General features: G+C 35.9%; 1 protein-coding gene across 2 annotated transcripts in view; it reads right to left on the bottom strand.

The window, feature by feature from the left end:
• Positions 1–20378, bottom strand: part of PRDM2 (PR/SET domain 2) — a 131258-nt gene that overhangs the window by 77220 nt on the left and 33660 nt on the right. Inside the window, exons 3-4 of one of the 2 annotated variants that reach the window (XM_049771955.1) lie at positions 18270–18373; positions 4707–4859 (exon numbers count right to left, since the gene is read on the bottom strand). In XM_049771955.1, coding sequence (XP_049627912.1) covers positions 4707–4859; positions 18270–18278 — 162 coding nt within the window. In that variant the 5' untranslated portion in view covers positions 18279–18373. Of the gene's footprint in view, positions 1–4706; positions 4860–18269; positions 18374–20378 lie in introns of those variants that run through there. The other variant, XM_049771954.1, reaches the window with a different exon arrangement.

Genomic DNA, 20378 nt, shown 5'->3' on the forward strand with positions numbered 1-20378 from the left:
TTCCACATTTTTTTCCACTGACATCTATGCAGAGATCTAATTGTACTGTGTGACATCCAAGATAGCTACCATCACAAACGCTCTAGAAAAGCACATCTATGATTGCAAAACAACAACAAAAAAAAAATCAGAATCTTGTTTTGGACCTCAAAGATAATATAAAGTTCCTGGAAGGCTAATTAGAGCTGAGGGAACAGCTAAATTAAGAGCAGCCTGAGTTGTTGTTAGCTATTGAACAAATTTCAAATGGTTAGCAACTAAAATGACTACTATATGATCAAGCTGTGTACTTTTCAACTTCATGTCAAAATATTTATATAAATTTCAGACCTTTATAAAGAAAACATATTTATGTATCAGTGCTAGTTTTCTGTAACTACAACGTTTTGTACTTTTTGCACACTTAAAATTTCATATCATATTTTAAGAAAAATGAAAATTGGGCCTGGAGAGATAGCACAGTGGTGTTTGCCTTGCAAGCAGCCGGTCCAGGACCTAAGGTGGTTGGTTCGAATCCAGGTGTCCCATATGGTCCCCCGTTCCTGCCAGGAGCTATTTCTGAGCAGACAGCCAGGAGTAACCCCTGAGCACCGCCGGGTGTGGCCCAAAAACCAAAAACCAAAAAAAAAAAAAAAAATGTAATTACACATTAAAAACAGTGGACAGTTAGATAGATAGAAGTCAAAGCACATAGTTTTGAAAACAGTCAACAGCGGAATCCCCAATATCATGTTAGGACCCCAAGCATAGCCAGGACCACGGGTCACTCCTAAGCACAATCAAGAACAGTTCCTGAGCACTGCTGGGTGTGTCAAACAATCCCTCCTTAAACATAATTAAAATAAAATAAAAACAATAAATTGAAAAGGATAAACAACTTGATTTTTAAATAATGTTTTGGGATGATTAAAAACACACACACAGTAGGGACTGGATGAAGAAAGTGTACAGAAAGTACACTTGCTTGGAGTGACCAGGGTTCAATACCCAGCACTCCTGAACCTCACTAGAAGTCATCCCTGAATACAGAAAGAGGAGTAAGCACAGCTAGTTAAACCAAAACAAAATAAACAAAAATCACAATAAAAAATTTTAACTTCCAACTTTTGGACTGGGCATGTTAATACAGTGGTAGGATTCATATTTAGCTAATGTATGAGATTTTAGGCTCAATCCTTTGCATCTGTCCCAACCCCTCCCCCCAAAGAAAAAAATATACTTCCAAATTTTTCTTTGTCTTATATGCTTATAGAACCAAATATACAAACTATTTCAAATATCATTATAAATATATATGTACACACTTGAAATTTTACCAGATCATAGGTTCCAATCAATAATACTTACGTTAGGTCAAAATTAAGAAAAATACTTCAGAATTCTGAGAGGCGTACACAAAGGACATCCTTTATTATCTACACTACCTACAATTTAGTCCCCAGAAAAATCTTTTAGAAGTCATGCAACTAACTCAGATTTCAACCACACTACCTCATGAGATCCCCTTAGCTTCACTGATTCCTGAACACAGAGCCAGCAGTAAGGTCCTGCGTATAGCTGAAAATGGTCCCATAATAAAAAATAAGTCACAGGTCAGACTTCTACAACTCCTGAAGGGGTGAGCTAAAGGTGAGACTCAGTTATTTACTTCTCCCCCTGCACCATTGACCCCGTTTTGCTGATTTTATTTCAAGATAGGACCTCCATCTTGGCCTTCCCAAGAGATATCGGGTAGGGCTGAATCCTTCTTTGTAAGCCTCCTTTGTAAGAATTCTCCTTTTCCTACAAAGCTAAATCAGTCCTCTTTCTACCAAGTCAAACTCTATCACATTTTATAATCTTCAAAGCATTTGGCATGCTCTAAAATTATTTTATATATTCACTTCTTAGCTGCTTCTTCCACAAATCAGACATATAATAGACATTCAATAAATATCTGTACAATTAATATTAAAAGATAGATTAATTTAAGAATTTAAAATAATTTTGTCATGCTTCAAACAAAATCACTATTGTAATTTCTCATTATTCATATGATAAAACTGAGTTGATAGAGATCCAGAATAAGATAGCATCACATGTAATGTGTTTATAAAATTAACCCACAGGAGGCTTAAATCAGAAGAATATAGATAATTATTAATAAGGAATCTGAAATAAAGACCTTGTATGTATTTGGGCAAATAAGCATGAAGCTCAAGATTCAAGGACATAAATACCAATAAACACTTCAGAGAATGGTTAAAAAATAAACTAGTAGCATTAACTCTGAGTGAGTCATACTAAGAACAGTTTGCAGAATTTCATCATAATAGTTTAATTCTTAAATTTACTGTTATTTATTTTACAACTACTTACATTTTTGAGAGGCGGGAGGGGTTTTTGGGTCACATCAAGTTCAGCTATGCTTAAGGTTTACTCCTGGCTCTGTGCTCAGGGATGCCTCCTGGCTCAGGAAACTATGTGGTACCAGGGTCGAACCCAGGTCAGCTACATGAAAGGCAATTGCTCTACCACTGAATTATCTCTCTGGCACAACCCTACTTTTACAGATGACAAAATTAATACACAGATTTTAATGCACATGATCATATATATCTAGAAAAGCCAAAATATGCTCATAAAACAGCATATATCATCTATTCTCCTGACACCACCACCAAAAATAATAGTATTCTCTACATGTAGGCACTAAAGTTCTATCCCATTCACCATACATGATTATTATAGAGCCCTGTAATAAGTTATGAGGTCAATATTCTAATTATCTAGACTGAACAAATGAGGTAAATAACTAAGGAACTGACCTGTCTGAGGTTATACAGCTTGTGAAATTACAACAATGTGCCTTAGAACATATGGCAAGCCAGGATTTAAATGAGTCAGTCTCACTTCAGAGTTCACTCTCCCAAACACTATCATCTTCTGTTTTTCAATATTCCTATGGGTTGTATCAGAGATGTATGTTTTCATTTGAAGTCTAATGAAGGAACTGCAGTGCCATTGGCTATCCCCTAAGTTTGCTTGCCTGTGCGACCTTACCTTCAATATGTTGATTAATCTCCTTGCATTTCATCTCCAGGAGGATAACACTAATCCAAATACATGTAAAACACTTTAAAGACACTTAAAAAACAAAGTAAGTTCTTGAATCAAATTCTGAATCTAATTCAAAACCAGGGGTGTCAAACTCAATTTACCTGCGGGTCGCAGGAGGCAAAGTCAGGGTGATCCTTGAGTGCAAAGTCAGTAGTAAGCCTTGAACATTGGGGGGTGTGACCCAAACAACTAAAACAAAACAAAACAAAAAAAAGATTCCTCTAGGGCAGGGCCACAAATGTACGGAGGGCCATTTGCCCGTGGGCCACGAGTTTGAGACCCCTGTTAAACTCTAGTGTCTAGTACTACCTACTAGAAAATCCTGCTATTACAATCTAACAGAAATAAAAAGAGAAGGGAGGTTACCCATTTTAAATAACAAAAGATAAATACCACACCCACACAGTACCTGATTGGAAGCAAAGATATGTGTATATCTGCAGTAAAGAGCAACTAACTGGTTAAAACAATCAGGAAAAATACAGCAAAGGAAAAGTAATCATTTTTATGTTAAGAAAGCTTCCAGAGGAAGTTAGTCCCACTAACACTGAAAAACTTAAGCATGCTGCAAAACTAACCACCATCTCAAATTATTGCTCAAAGAGTTTTCAATTACAAGGTCTTTTGCTTTTCATGAACTATTCCCACAATCTATGACTATTTTTTAATGAAAGGAAGTGACTAAAGAAATATTCATGTAACAGCAATTGTCGCACACAAATATCTGTCCCCCAAAGCAACAATCATCTATTTTTAGTACCTCAAACTCTACTTCAGAACATTTCCATGCACCACGAGTGCAGATCTGCTTGCAGAGAATATTGAAACAAAAGAGATAAACATGAGCCTGCCTGTAGAACAAATGCAGCAATACTGAAAACTGTCAAACACCAACTTCTCTGAATGTGCTCAGTGATCTCTGATCTCATGCCAAACTCAAAAAGAAAACAATTTTTTCATCACAATGTCTCCAAAATAAAATCTGGCAGAAGAAACATGTTTTGATTAATTACCCTTCTGAAGAAAATGTTCACCAAGGGCCAGAGTCATAGTACAGCGGGTAGAGCATTTGATTTGCATTGCAGTCAATCCAGGTTCAATCCCCGGCAACATATAAGGTCACTTGAGCACCTCCAGGAGTGATTTCTGAGCATAAAGTAAGACTGTAGTCTTACTGTTGGGCCAGGAGTAAGAATGTTGGGTGTGCCCCTCCCCCAAAGAAACTCCACTTAAAAAGAAAAGAGGTCATCCAAAGTTACTGTTTCCTGTTAACAAGAACCCCATAGCTACTGATACTTTCTTCCAGTTGGGTGAATCTGCCAGTCAGATATTTCTTTGGATCTTTGGAGGCTGGAGGTAGCTGTGACGTGCCTATCAGTATCTATAAAGATGCAGTATATAATTACTTAGCACTATTTCATGCCTTAGCATCCTTATGCATGAGGAGTGGCAACCATACATTTAAAACAGATCTTTCAATGTGTTGATGAGGCATTTTCAAATATAATCTTTTATGGTCTGCAAAGTCTTTATTGTCCATCACCTAAGGCCAGTCTTAGCAATGAGACATGCAGCACAACCATAGGCCGGTTATATTTAATTCTTACCTTTAAAGTTTTATAGTAAATAGCCCTATTGATTTCCAGTGGAAACAAATTTTGTTCTTCTCCTGAGCAAGCCCAATTCACATATCGTAGCCAGTTCCCCTTCTCTGGATCGGTGGCATCAATGCACATCCATCCCAAATTTGGGTAATATACCTTGGGAAAGGAAGAAAGAACCTCCATTAAAAGAGAAATGTTTTAAATTTTTTCTATTTTCTACTCTAAGGCAATTCTTTTTCATTATTTACAAGCATTATAAAGCACTAATGAAAAACTAAAGAGTGATAAAAGAAAGAAGTACTGGTAAGCAGCCGAAGAGGTAGTACATCAGTGGTTAGGGCACTTGCCTTGCACACAGCCAACTGGGGTTCAATCCCCGGCATATGGCCTCAGATGGTCCTCTGTACCCTATCAGGAGTGATCCCTGAATGCAGAACAATGAATAAATCCTGAGCATCTCTAATTATGGCTCCCAAACCAAAACTAACCAAACAAAACAGTAAGAGGAAGAGGAGATCCAAAAATAAACAATTCTTATTAAGTACTTTATTTTTTTTAGTCTTGCCCAATGATTTTTTTCTCCTAAAGTTAAACAAGTATACTTTCAAATACACAGATGTGATAACTCTGTTCTTTGTTAAGCATGGTTTAGAGTGGAAGTTTGAGTTTGCAGTCGCATTCTTCAGCATCAAATCCTCCAAGCTTTCTCAGTTGATCTGTAAGCAAGGGCCTCAGTCCTGCTGGATCTCACTGTTCAGCAGCACTGACAAGAAAGTCAGTTAGTAAACATGCAGGAGGAGATTCCAGGACGGGACAGAACATGATACTTTTGCAAATTCAGCTAATCCTTCAAACCTCTATCCTCTATCTGTCAGGATCAAGATACAATGGAAAATAATATGGGAAACATCAGTACCTTTCTAAAAGTACCAAAAACCCAATGCTCAATTCAGGAGTCAGTCTACTCTTTCAAGTTTCTCTGATCATCCACTCTGAAAGAATAAAGAATTCTGCCTTGCAGATATTTTCAGCAACTATTCATCATTTCATTATTTAAAAAAGAAATAAAATAGTAACTATTTTTAACTTCATCTTTGTGCACGTGCGCGCGCATGCACACACACACACACACACACACACACACACACACACACACACGCGCGCGCGCGCGCGCGCGCGCGCGCACTTTACTTTTCCAAAACAAGACTGCAAAATAGTTGATTGTGACACAGAAATAGCACTGAAGACTCGACTGTTGACAGAACTGTTAACCCCATTACTCAATATCTCTATTTTCTCTTTCAGAATGAAGAATCTGAATGCTTCCATTTTCTCCATGCATACACTGGGAATACTCCCTCCACTCATTCCTTCTTTTCACTTCTGTCCCCTTTTAACCACTCCTTGGGACTGCAGTCTCATTCTGGTACATAGCTCCCACTCCTCTGGCTATACCCACACTTGGAGTCAGTATCTGCCAGTAAGGAGTTTCTGTCTTCCAGGGCCACACATCAATTCCCAGTTGGAAATCAGACATGATACCAAATATACTTTTGAGCTTCCATTTGCCTCATATAACCTTATGGAGCAGGCTCATTATTATTATTTAAACACATGGAAACTGTCACTCAAAAGTTAAATAAATTTCAACTACTTGTTGAAATGGAGACAGACTTGCTTGAACTCTATAAGCTGTGACTTCCTTGAATATTCTAATTAACACTTCAAATTCTTCTCTCCCATAGGCATCCCAATGTGCCGCCCATTCCCTCTTTCAGAGATTTTTCTTCAAAACTCTTGTGTATTTTTCTGGGTATGATATCATCTACCTACTTGCTTATTTTGGTTAGTGATTGTCTCCCCACACTGGAGTAGCAGTTCTATAACAACATTTCCATTCACTGCAGTGACTCCAATACCTTTCCTGGCATAAGGCCTCCCAATAAACAACTATGAAATGAATCAAAGGAAGTCATTACGCATGAATGTGTAACTGCCATTACTTAATCAGAATCTATTATGTGACACCTACCATTGGTAAGGGTACTTCGTTCTTACTTTACAAATCTTCCTAAATGCCAAGGAAAATACTTTCATAATCACAAGTATTCTTAGTGAATTTAACCAAAACTTATTTGTTTACTAAAATACCTGCGTCAACCTGAAGAGGGGTTAATCATGTCTCATTAGATTCCTCCAGTAACTGCTATCTATACCCATCTCAGCTTTAACATACACCTCCCATTTGAAAACAGAGAAAATGGCAAAGAAAATGGCAAATCCCCAAATGTTACGTTGTGAAGAGATAGCATAATGCTGCAAAATTTTATTATATAAGCCAAAATAATAAGTTGCTTCACTCTAAAATGTTTAACAGATATTTGGCATCTCTACTAGTATTGATAAAAACAAGCAGATGACCCTTAAACACCAATCCTCATTAGTTATTTTTAATAATTTAGTCCTGTTTTAATTTTTTTTCCTTTGCAGTAGACAACAGAATTCCACTCCCTCTTTTCTCCAGCATTGGGACACTCCTACAGACATTAAGAGAACTAAATTACAAGAGATGATGCCAGAAAAATCCACACAATTGGTAAGAGCCAGGAGAAGCATACCCACCTGCCTTGGGATAACAATGCCGGATGTGCCAGAATTTCCTGGCACCCAGGTCAATATAGACCTCTGTGAAGGGCTCATAAATTCATTTTATTTCAAAAAAGATTAAGCCATCTTCTAAATTATATCAAATAATATACAGCAAAATAAAATAAATAAAAAAGCTATGGGGCAAAGATGAGCACTTCTCTTCTTTATTAATGTGTGAATAAATAAATTACACATGGTCAAAACCTTGTTTATTTTTAAAAATATAAACTCACCTAATAATCAAGAATAACTTCCAATTAAAATAATTTCTACTTACTGGGCTAGTAAAAGTTGGATTTTGAAGAAAAGTAATATTAGGAATAAAAGCAGAAAGTAGTGCTCGCTTCGGCAGCACATATACTAAAAGCAGAAAGTAGACATTACCCAAACAATACAGATCAGAGTTCTGATTGCCTAGTATCACATTGGGGGGTGGGGGGTTAACACCCAGTGATGATCAGGGGTTACTCCTGACTATACGCTCAGAAATCACTCCTGGCTTAGAGGACCATATGGGATGCAGGGGGGGGGGGGGGCATCAAACCACGGTCCAACTGCATGCAAGGAAAACACCCTATTGCTGTACCATCATTCCGGCCCCTCGTATAACTTTTTGAATAAAACTTACTACAGCCTGGTACATACACTGAGTAAAGCACTTGCCTTGCACACAGATGATCCAGGTTCCATACCCAACACCTCATTATAGGTCTCAGGAGTACTTCCAGGAGCAAACCTCCTGATCACAGAGCAGGAGTAAACCCTGAGAACCATGAGTTGTTCCCCCCATTAAATACACTCTCTCTCTCTCTCTCTCTCTCTCTCTCTCTCTCTCTCTCTCTCTCTCTCTCTCTCTCTCTTTCCTCTCTCTCTCTCTCTCTCTTTCCTCTCTCTCTCTCTCTCTCTCTCTCTCTCTTTCCTCTCTCTCTCTCTCTCTCTCACACACAACACCATAAAAAATCTTATTAATACAATTTTCTAATCAACTATTTCCAATTAACTGATAAATAGAAAACAATACAGATGCAAAGAGCACAACACTAAGTCATTAAAAATTACTATAGTATTGGGGCCGGTGAGGCGGCGCTAAAGGTAAGGTGTCTGCCTTGCAAGCGCTAGCCAAGGAAGGACTGCGGTTCGACCCCTCGCCGTCCCATAAGGTTCCCCCAAGCCAGGGGCAATTTTTGAGCGCTTAGCCAGGAGTAACCCCTGAGCATCAAAACGGGTGTGGCCCAAAAAAATAAAAACAAAAAAAATTATTATGGTATCAATATTAATTGGCTTATGTGAAAACTTGTTTTTTTCTCTTAGATATTTCTGTATTTCTTAAGAATCTTTCAACAAATATACATTACTTCTGTAATTAGAAGAAAACAGATAAACAGAAATTATAAAAATAGATTTCACAACAGAAGATAATCACAATATATTGATGACTAAAAAAAGCACTATAAAGTATGGTTTATAAGACAACAGTTTTGTCTTCAACATATTAATATATAAAGAACAAAATAGTTTTCAAATATATGTATCTATATTAAAATGCTATTAATGCTTTCCCTAAGAAGTGGGCTTACCCATAATTGCAACTTCAACTTCAACTTACCTGAGTTTTCTACTTTTTCTCCCTCACTTACTATGATCTCTAAATAAGAAAGATAGTAGTTGAGGGGGTTAACTAAGTCTTTTTAATAAAAACCTATGCCTGAATGGTTAGCCAAGGTTTGCTAAATGATACAATATTTTTCTTTCTTATATTATTATCATCATTCACATGCTTTTAAAGAAAATAAATAGGGACCAGAGTGAGAGCACAGCGGTAGGATGTTTGCTTTGCATGCAGTCGACTCGGGATGGACCCGGGTTCAATCCCTGGCATCCCATATGGTTCCCTGAGCCTGCCAGGAGCAACTACTAAGTGCAAAGCCAGGAGTAACCCCTGAACACCACTGGGTATGGCCCAAAAACCAACAAAACAAAACATTACAAAACAAAATTAGCTTTCTCACTTATCTTACCAATAATTTAAAATGTGTTTTCATACAATTTATATCTTAACTGAACAAACTTTGTTTTCCAATCAGAATTAACATCTGTGATTGAAATACAGCACCTTCTCTTCAAATTATAACATAAAAATTACTAGTTGCAAAAATGCTAAGAACCATTAGGCTAATCGTAGAGAGAATGGAGAACCACCTAGAATAGAATCCTTTCCTTTCAAAGACAATGCAAATAAAATTTTCATTCTATCTAATATTCTAAAAATAATATATAAAATCAGTTTCTAAATCCTTTTAATGACAAAGAAATACTCTAATAACTTTATCCTAAAAGAAATATTTCCATATAATCAATGTATTTTTCTAATCCAAGATTAGATTGTGTATTTTTAAAAAAATAAATTTTACAATTTAACGCCTAAGTGGAAATTTCCTATATGGGGGAGAAAAAAAAACTAAAGGAAAAGAAATCCTTCTACACCAGGCAAGGCTAGATGATTTATTTAATAGTTTATTTGACCTTTAGATGAACTAGAACTCAATGAATTATTAGAAATGAAACAAAGAACATTGATGAATTTATTAGAACACTAAAATAATAAAGTCAAGGCCAGTATTTCAGCTCCAACATTTACTCCTACATCAGAATAAAAGAGACACACATATTGGGGTGGGAAGGATAGGAGACAGGAGGTAGGCTGGTACTGAAGTTTTAGAACAGAAAGTTCTCAATTTACTTTTCTGAGTTTCCTCTCACCAAACCCCAATTCCTATCCCTCACCTTCCTTAGGTTACTGAGGGTTAACATTTCGTTCTCTATCACTAAATAGTGAGTAGATATTAAAAGTGTCTTTCCAACAAAATACAGCTTTACTATGACCCAGTTTCCAGTAGATTCAGTCATTATGAAATCATTATAAAATAATCTAAATCAAAATTTAATGCTCATGCCAATTTAAATATACATTCAGAAGAACATTCTCATGACAGAAAGTTTTGCAAAGGAAAAAAAGCCACAAACTTTCTAACTATCTTAGGGGTTGGAAGTTGAAGATTTAAACTTGTACTTCCTTATCATTTTTTCATTATACTGTATAGGACTTCAAATTATGTTCAATCAAAGCAACAAGTACTACTGTTCAAATCTTCAAATTTACTTACTCTCAATTTGTAATAACGAACTTTGACAAAGTATCACTCCCAGTAATGAAGATGGGCCAATAATAACTCCTTATGCTATAACAACATGCTGATTGTGTGTGTGTGTGTGTGTGTGTGTGTGTGTGTGTGTGTGTGTGTGTGTGTGTGTGTGTGTGTGGTTTTTGAGTCACACCCAGCAGTGCTCAGGGGAAACTCCTGGCTCCGTGCTCAGAAATTGCTCCTGGCAGGCACGGGGGACCATATGGGACGCCGGGATTCAAACCGATGACCTTCTGCATGAAAGGTAAACACCTTACCTCCATGCTATCTCTCTGGCCCCAACATGCTGATTATTTTTTAACATGCTAAATTTTAAGTTTCTTATGAAAGCAAACCAGCTCCCCAAAGCTAAGCGCCTATGCTAACACAGCCATTTCCATTCGTTGTATATGAGCTTCCTTCTCCAAACACAAGTGGCCTAAGATCTAAAGCTTTAATGATGGAGACCCAAGTTCCACTTTTTCAGACCCAGTCTGTCATAGTAGCCAATGACCCTTTTCATTTTTATTTCTCTAAGGATATAGGTAGTTTATTGAACTTCCAAGGTTGTGACTGATATGCCATTCTCCACTTTCCTTGTCTACTCCTATTTATATTGAAAAAGAAGCAAAGAGGCAACAGAGTCATAGCTACATCAGCCAACTAAATAGGACTTATTTCCAATACATTTCCATAATTAAATATTAATACAGGAAGCTTTCAGAAATCAATTCAAGGATTTTCCCCAGCAGAATACCCTAATCTTAGGACCCAAAGCATAGTCCATATTCTCTAACATTAGAGAAAATAAAAAGCCTAAACAAAAAATGAGGTTTCATAATCTTTCAGAGATTTTTGTTTGTTTGCTTGCTTTTTTGTTTGTTTTTGGACCATACCGAGCAATATTCAGGGGCTTACTTCTGGCTCTGCACTAAGGATTCCTGGTAGGTTTGGGTGACTGTACAGGATGCCAGAGATGGAACCCAGGTCGGTCCCATGCAAGTCAAGGGACTTACCTGCTGACCTCAAAGATTCATAATCTTTTTAAAAGTGCACAACCACAGAAAAAGCCTTTAATCCTATATACTATCATTCAAGTGTTTTTCTTTCATGTTAAAGTTCAACTAATATTTACTGAGCCAATGTCATGTTTGTTGTCTTCATTTAAAAGGATAGTGGCTGGAGAGATAGTACAACAGATAAGATACATGTCTTGTATGTGTGATATGTGAAAGTATATGTAATATGCCTTTGCATATCACACATTCTCTGTTGTAATTGGTTATCTTGACCACTCTAGGGCAAATGCAGTTACGTTCAACTTATTAATAAGGAACACTGCCATAATGCCAATAAAACTTTTAGCAAAACTTAAATTTCATAAATTCCTTATGGGATACAAAAGAGTTGATATTTTGTTAAAGCCATATTTTACAAATACAAACATAACTCTAAGTTGAATGGCTGTAAAAAAAAAAAAAACTGAAAGCAGACTGCTTCCCCTGTGAGTAGGTTTTTCTCCCACCATGCAACTTAACAAAGTTGAGCAGCACTTTCTGAAAAACAGATCTTCTGTAATCACTAGCTGCTTTCTCTGCAATCTCTTGGATCTTCTTGCCTATTATATATTTGCTGTCTCTTTGTTTTGTTTGGGGGCATAACTGGCAGTGCCTCAGAGCTTACTCCTAGCTCTGTGCTCAGGGATCATTACTGGCAGGGTTTAGGAGATCATATGTAATTCCTGGGATAGAACTGGAGTGGGTTTCACACAAGGCAAGCATCTACCTGCTATATTATTACTCTGGCCCTTCTTGTCTTTAATTTTTTAAAAAAATATAGCATTATTTTACTATTTAAATTATTATTTAATGTATTATACAATAATTATTAAAAATAAAATTAAAATAATTTAAACAGGGACCAGAGTGATAGGCCATCAGGTGGGGTGTTTGCCTTGTATGAGGCGGAACCAGGTTCTATCCCTGGTATCCCATATAGACCCTGAGTCTGCCAGGAGTAATTTCTGAGCACGGGAGTAAACCTTGAGTGGCACCAGGAGTGGCCCAAAATCAAAAATAAAAATAAAACTAATTTAAACAAGAAGGTAATAAATTGCAAAATTCACTTGCTGCCCTGACATTAAAGCCTATTCTTACTTCTTTAAAATTTACACTATAGGGGCTAGAGAAATAGTTCAGAGGTAAAAGTAATTGCTCTGAAAACAACTGACCCTAATTAAATGACATCATTTAGTATCTCAAGAATTGCCAGAAATAATTCTTAAGAACAGTGCCAAGAGTAAGCATGGGGGGCCGGAGAAACAGCACAGCAGCGTTTGCCTTGCAAGCAGCTGATCCAGGACCTAAGGTGATTGGTTCGAATCCCGGCGTCCCATATGGTCCCCTGTGCCTGCCAGGAGCTATTTCTGAGCAGAGTGACCCCAAAGCCCTGCCGGGTGTGGCCCAAAATCCAAAAAAAAAAGAGTAAGCATGGATCACAGTTAGTTTTGATCCAAATCCACCAAACTTTCCCCCCCCCATCAAATTGCATAATAATTTTACTAAAGAGACAATTTGATGTGCACATGACCTGGGCTCAATCCTCTGTACCCCTATGATCCCTCAAGTCTACCAAGACTGATCCCTAAACAAAGAAATAAGGCAGGGGTCCTCAAACTTTTTTAAACAGGGGGCCAGTTCACTGTCCCTCAGACCATTGGAGGGTCTGACTATAGTAAAAACAAAACTTATGAACGAATTCTTATGCACACTGCATATATCTTATTTTGCAATGAAGAAACAAAACAGATACAAATACAATATGTGGCCCACAGGCCATAGTTTGAGGACCACTGAAATAAGGAATAAGGTATGCTCCCATTTATCCCCCCAAAAAAGGGAAAATAAACATCTATACTATATAATCATTATATATATAAACATTATACTATATAATCTCAGAATCTATGATCTTCAGATTTTTATATAAATATAAAGTAAAACAAAACAACCCAAGATAGAAAGAACAACGTGAGGACTGTCAGAACCAGATATGCAGGTGGTGTTGGGGATTTCCTCAAAATGGGAAAGGAAGTTAAAAAGCATAAACTGCCAGAGACTCAAGGAGTTACATATGTGAAGCCTAGGTCTGATCCTCTACACTGCATGCCTGCCCATTTTGCACTCCCAGGTGTAGGTCCAAAAACAGTTTTAAAAAACACACACTCACACACTATCTCAGCTATACAATAAGTAATGTGAAGCTAATAGGAATAGCTAATAGTAATAGCTAATATTTGAGAATTGCTAACAGTACATCTTACAAGTTTTCATCACAAGAAAAGAAATTTCTGACTCTGCAGGTGGCAAATGACTTATTGTGGCAATCATTTCACATTATATAAAATATCTAATCATCATGGTGGAAACCTGAAAATAAGATGTTTGTCTCCATTATATCTACATTTAGAATAAGTTTACCTAGTACCCAATTTTACACCATTTGTTCTTCTAAACACTTGTAGAGTAAATAGACATGCAAAATGAAGCAGTGAACTATCAGATTTCAGCATAAAAATGAAGAAAGAAGGACTATTAAAAGTTACAGGCTAGAGAGAGAAAGCAAAATAAGGGCTATAGTAAGAAAAAAAAATAAGAGGGAGAGAGTTCAATGACTAGAATGTATGCTTTGAACGAGGAGACCAAACCCTGAGCAAAGATCCAAGAGTAGCCTTAAATAGCTATCACCACACACGTAGCCCCAAACCCCAAAATTTCCAGAAATACACAGTCCCTGAAGCACTATCAGTTTTACTGGGCCTAGTCAACCCAATACCAGCTGGCCTGAGCATAGAATCAACACAATTGGGCTAAGTACTGAATCATGTGGTCCACAGTGCAAAGTTGAGCACTAAATTGTTAGTCCACAGAGCTGGTTTAAGTGGCCTCCAAGATCCTGAGCACTGCTGAGTAGACACCCCTTCGAAGAAAAGAATTTTTCTGCATTTTACAAAACTAGCTAAAGTGTCAAGAAGATAGTACAGAACATACGGCACATCCTATTTCAACACCTAGTGCCACATATGGTTCCCCAAATACCACTAAGACACAGAGCCAGGAGTAATGCCAGAGCAATGTTGGATGTGACCCAAGCTACTCTCTACCTGAAAAAAATAAGTCCAAAACTAGTTGGAAATAAATACTCCTAGCAGCTATAAAAGTTAATGTAACATTTACTAAAGATAAAAAATATATGTGGCTTTTTGAAAATTGTATATGCATATAAAATATAAATGGCTATGTATAAAATTTTCTCTCAACATAATCAAACAAGTCAGAATATATATATATATATATATGTATGTATGTAGTGAGTTTTGAACTCAGGAAATGTTCATAATGATAAAAAAGAATACACAATATACAACTGGTAAAACAGCAGAAAGGTACAATATAGCTTTTAGTAGTCATGGGAAATCATACAGCTAAGTATTTGATCTGGATATATCCAAAAGATACTGGCAGAAATAGTATACTATTTACATGATGTCTACATCTGATGTAGACATATGGACTAGTATGTGTAAGAAGCATAAGAAAAACAGAAGCTGAGAATTACAATAAATATTCACTAATATGTTTAGATGTTTTTAACTTTGTTGCTTGTAATTTTCTATATGCTATGCTTATATTACTTTACAATGGGCTTATATTATATTATAATATTATATTATTATATATTATATTATTATATTATATTATATTATTTGGGCTTATATTATTTGTAGCCACACCCCGTGATGCTCATGGGTTACTCCTGGTTATGTGCTCAGAAATCGCTCCTGGCTTGGGGGACTATATGGGATGCTGAGGGATCAAACCAGGGTCTGTCCTAGGCTAGGACAGGCAAGGCAGACGCCCCACCACTTGCACCACCGCTCCCGGGCTTATATTACTTTTAAAATATAAAATTAAAGCCCTTAGGATGTGATAGTGAGTCCTAAAACAAAAACAGACTTCGGGGGATAGTACTATCTCAATGCAGGTTTATCACTTGTAACAAATGAATCATTCCTAGCCCTTATGTTAGCTAATACAAGAAGGTTACCAAGATAGAAGATCTACAGAAACTGTTTCTGCTCAATCTTTCTGTGAACTGAATGCTGCTTTAAAAAAAAAATACTCCCCTTTGAAAACAGTATTAAAATAGTTCATATGCAAACAATCCAAAAGTTCTGTTTATCAGGAGCAATTTGAGCCCCAACAGAAGTGGTTTAAGAATACTGCCGAGTATGCAGCATGAGTGAGATAGTTAAGTAAAGTATTAAATGAAGTCCCAGGTTTTCAGTAGGATAGTAATTATCCACCAGAAAATGATCAAAGGGTGTTCTTTTGAGAGAAGCTGGGTTTTTTGGTGAGTTTTTTTTTTTTTTTGGGGGGGGGGATTTGGCATTCACTCCGAGGATACTCAACTGTTTCTCTTGTTATTTCTGATTTAATAGAATGTTTTCTGTGTAAGCTTAGAGGACTTAAGACTGAGTTAGATAAATCAAGGGCTCAGGAAAAGCAATTTAACACTTTGTCTTAGATTAGCATGAAAATGACATTTTAGCTGAGGCAAAAAGACTAAGCTACTGAAAAAGATAAGCTGGTCTTATGGGGTTTTAATGGAAGAACAAATGGGAAGAAGGGATTTCAATGATAAGCAGTTTGTTACATTAATAAGAGGCATTCTGAGGATAAAACAGGATATAATCAATTATAAGAAAACAGTAAATTATATCCACATTTTAATTTTCTTCTTTATAAGAAATACATATATCATAACTTTTTATTCTTTGCCAAATGTATGCTACTACATATACATTTTATTTTAACAGAACAAGGGCTTATGTTTCTGTATGCACTGGCCTTGAGTTCAACATTATCTGAATGTATCCGGATTTCTTTCTGCAGAAAGCAAAAGTCAGTCTTGGCAAAAACTAAATTTTTAAAACTTACTAACAAAAACTGGCAATGTCATCAATCACCAATTGACACAGTAGATAAATAGAAGTACTTTAAGTTCTCAGTGGGATGCTCTTAAGCTTATAGTAGAAACTGAATCCTGAGTATGTGATGGCTCAAAATTATAATTTCACCAAGCTGCCATGAATTCCTACTATGCTGAATTTCAGTAGAAAGGAAAATTTATAAGATTCTACTAGTAAGTTATACAATATGCTCACCAAACATTATCAAACTGTTAAGTTGAATAAAATATATACCATATATTTATGCCAAATTCAGTTGGCAATACTGGAATTTGTATTCAAGCTAGCATTTTACACAGGCATTTTCTGATTCTCTGACATTATCTTTACTCTGGTAAGTGCTAACTTGGCGAAGCATATTTGCTAGTTTCCCTTGAGAAATTTCTAAAATTAAAAATACAATTTTATTTTGTCATTTAATGTTGAGATCAAGACATTTTTAATCATTCAGGAATTACATTCAGTAATTAGCATCATTTTTTGCCTGGCCAGTATTTCTACAAAAACTAGCTCTTTACCTCAAATATCGTAAGACAGCACAAACTGTAATTATACTTGTGGTAAACCTTTTTTCATAAGATCTCTTGGGTTAATTGTTAAGATTAACTGTAAGAAATTCATAACAAACTCAAATTACTGGGAGTAAAATCAGAATTTTAAAATTAAGAAACATTGTCTATAACATTAAGAAAAATATAAACATCCTTCAGACATCCAAACGCCACAGAACTTCTTCATGGAAAATATCCAGACATTGCTTAGGCATATTCTATTTTTAGGCTTTTCAATGTTTATGGGTGAAATACAGATGTGATTCAATTTAGGACAAATTGGGAGAAATACTCCTCACCATCATAAAATCTAACACTGAGTTAAAGTAGATAGGTAGCTTCCAAGATCACTAGTCTGCAATAATTCAACATAAATGCTAAATTTACATGCAATTACATGCAATAAAAGAATAACAACCAATTTTATCTTCACAGTTATTTTAGTAAGAAATGTTTAATTCTCCTCAATGGAAAAAAAAATTATAGGACCCCCCAAAGCCAACTATCCTGCCCAAGGTCACAGAGTTAAATATAAGATTTGAACCTAGACAACACCAGCAAAACATTTTTACTTTCTCATTTTTAGGCATAAAACATAGCTTTTACTTCTGCATCAGCTCTACTCTCAACAAGTGGCACCACGGAGCAGCAGGTTGCCAAAACTCTGCTCTGCCTTCCAGGATTATTGCAAAAATGTTTTAAAAGAACAGAAAGAAAGAATTCCTTTCAGAAAGGTCAAATGTGCCATGTGTTCAATATATCCAACTCTGAATATTCCAAAAACACATAGATTAGTTTCTAAAACACAAAAAAGACCCTAATAGTGTTTTACTTGGTACCACCTTGGAATGTCATTGATGCTTGTCCATCTTGGAAACCTAAATATGAAAAACATTCACACAGGAAGTCAAGTCTTGGTTGCAATGCAAAGCACCCCAAACAAGCCAATACAAAAATTAGATATGACATTTATTGTTAAGGACAGCCAAGCAGTTTCAAAATACAAACATAAACACAGTCTGTATCCAAGGAAGCATATTCTTTTAAAAATATTCTTGATTTTAAAGAACATGAGATGACTGATTTAATTTCAAATGCCAGATCTTAAATGAGTAAGGACGATTTCTTTTAAAGAATCAGAAGTCTTTCTTACCTCCCACATGTAAACATTATTCTTAACCTGAGATCTTTTTTTCTTATCACCAACAAATGGCCCAAACTTTTTGCCTTTTAAAATTGGTTTAGTGGCCCAGACACCTAGAAAATAAAACCAGTATTGTTATCATGTATAAGGTTAGAGTAAAAATTGAAAACATTAAAATTCACTTTTGCAAATAGTTAAAAGAATGAATTGCCAAAAATCAAGATGTTAAATCAAATGAAGTCAAAGGTAATAAAATTAAATATAATTACATATTTATATATATGCAAATAAAATTAAATCAAGCCTTGAATTTTCTTCTCTATTTTCAAAATTGTAAAGAACCTGTAATGTTATATAAGTAGCAAATCTGTAATATTTTTAGACAATTACATTTATAATTAGAGAGTACAATAAAAGAATACAGTCACAAGAATTAGAGAAAAATTGTGGTATATACAAAAACTTTTTTTTTTCAGTTTTGAGCCACATATAACTATGTTCTGGGACTACTCTTGACTAGGCTCAAGGGTTATTCTTGATGGTACTCAGGGAACCATTTGGGATGCCAGGTATCAAATTTGGGTCAGCTGCATGCGAGACAAGCCACCTTCCCTGCTGCACACTTTCTCTGAACCCCAAACTTAAATAATTTTAAGCTCCTTTGTTTAAAATTTAAAATTTTCTCCATTGGATATAAATTTCTTTTTCATAAAGAATAAGAAATAAGGGATAAGAGGCATAGTACAATGTGTAGGGCATTTGCCTTGCACTCAGCTGATCCAGGTTTGATCACTAATGCCCCATATGGTTCCCTGACCACTCCAGGAGTGGACACTGCTGAGTGTGGTCCAAAAACCAAATCCCCCATCTGAAAAAAGAATGAGAAATATAGTTTCAAGTATAAATATTTTTAAAGTTAATTTTAATGCATCTAATATTCTCTCCTCTCTAGTTAAGCTAGAAGAGTTTCAAGCAATGGAGAAAATACTGTTTTATAGAATTCTTAGGGGAATTTCTGCTTCTCTTCACAGGTCATAAGACAAACAGATAATATGAAATAGCAGTAAGCGAACAGCCATTCAGGGTCAAGGGGCCAGCACCCAGCAGTGACACTCAATGACATCCTTGAATGTTCAAAGCCCACTTTTCTCTAAGTTGGCTTATAAACCTCATTTGATAGTATCACTAAATTAGTAATTAGTTGAGTATAAATTCCAATATTTTCAAGTGAATGGTACAAAGTAAGTGCTCTAAGTACAATGATTTTTTTTTTACTATAAAAACTGGGAAAACATTTAAAATGTATTTAGATGCAGCTATACATAAATTGAAATATTAGAAGTACATTTATTTTGTTTGTTTTTGAGCCACACCCAGTGACTCTCAGGGGTTACTCCTGGCTATGCACTCAGAAATCACTCCTGGCTTCAGGGACCAGAAGGGACACTGGGGAATCGAACCACGGTCTGTCCTAAATTAGCATGTTCAAGGTAAATGTCCTACCGCTTGCACCACCACTCCGGCCATAGAAGTACATTTTTTTAATGGTAGATAGGAAATAAGCACAATGCAGTCCAAGATTGACTTTAGCTACATTTTCATAATTTATTTCCAGAGTCTTTATATAAAGATCAGGATATAAAAATTAGACCAACACATTTCAGTGGCTATAGTCAATGAAATAACCTAGTTAGAAGCACTTAGGTCATGCTGTTCATTCATTATTCTACTGACTATCAAAAAATATAAAGTACTAGAGACAAAACAGATAAAATATTAAGATAATCATATTCAATGGAAGAAAAGATGAAAAAACAACTCCAAAATAATTGTGTTTATGTGAGTATGTATGTGCATTTCTGATTAATTCTTATTGCCTAAATCAAAGGTGCCCCAAATTTATTTTACCTACAGCCTCATTTTGGGGAGATGGTAGTGGAAGGGAAAGTTCTTGGGCCCCCTCCTCCCAGGAAATCCCCTTCTTTAATAAACAGAAAGTGCCCCCCAATTGCACTGGAAGCTACTTGCTATTAGCTATAGGAGGGATCACCCAGAATAAGAAACCAGTCTAAGCCTACCTGAATTCTTTTTGTTTTTAATATTTTTTATTTCTTGGGG

Source organism: Suncus etruscus, chromosome 4 (assembly GCF_024139225.1).
Source record: "Suncus etruscus isolate mSunEtr1 chromosome 4, mSunEtr1.pri.cur, whole genome shotgun sequence".
NCBI classification, from domain to species: Eukaryota; Metazoa; Chordata; class Mammalia; order Eulipotyphla; family Soricidae; genus Suncus; species Suncus etruscus.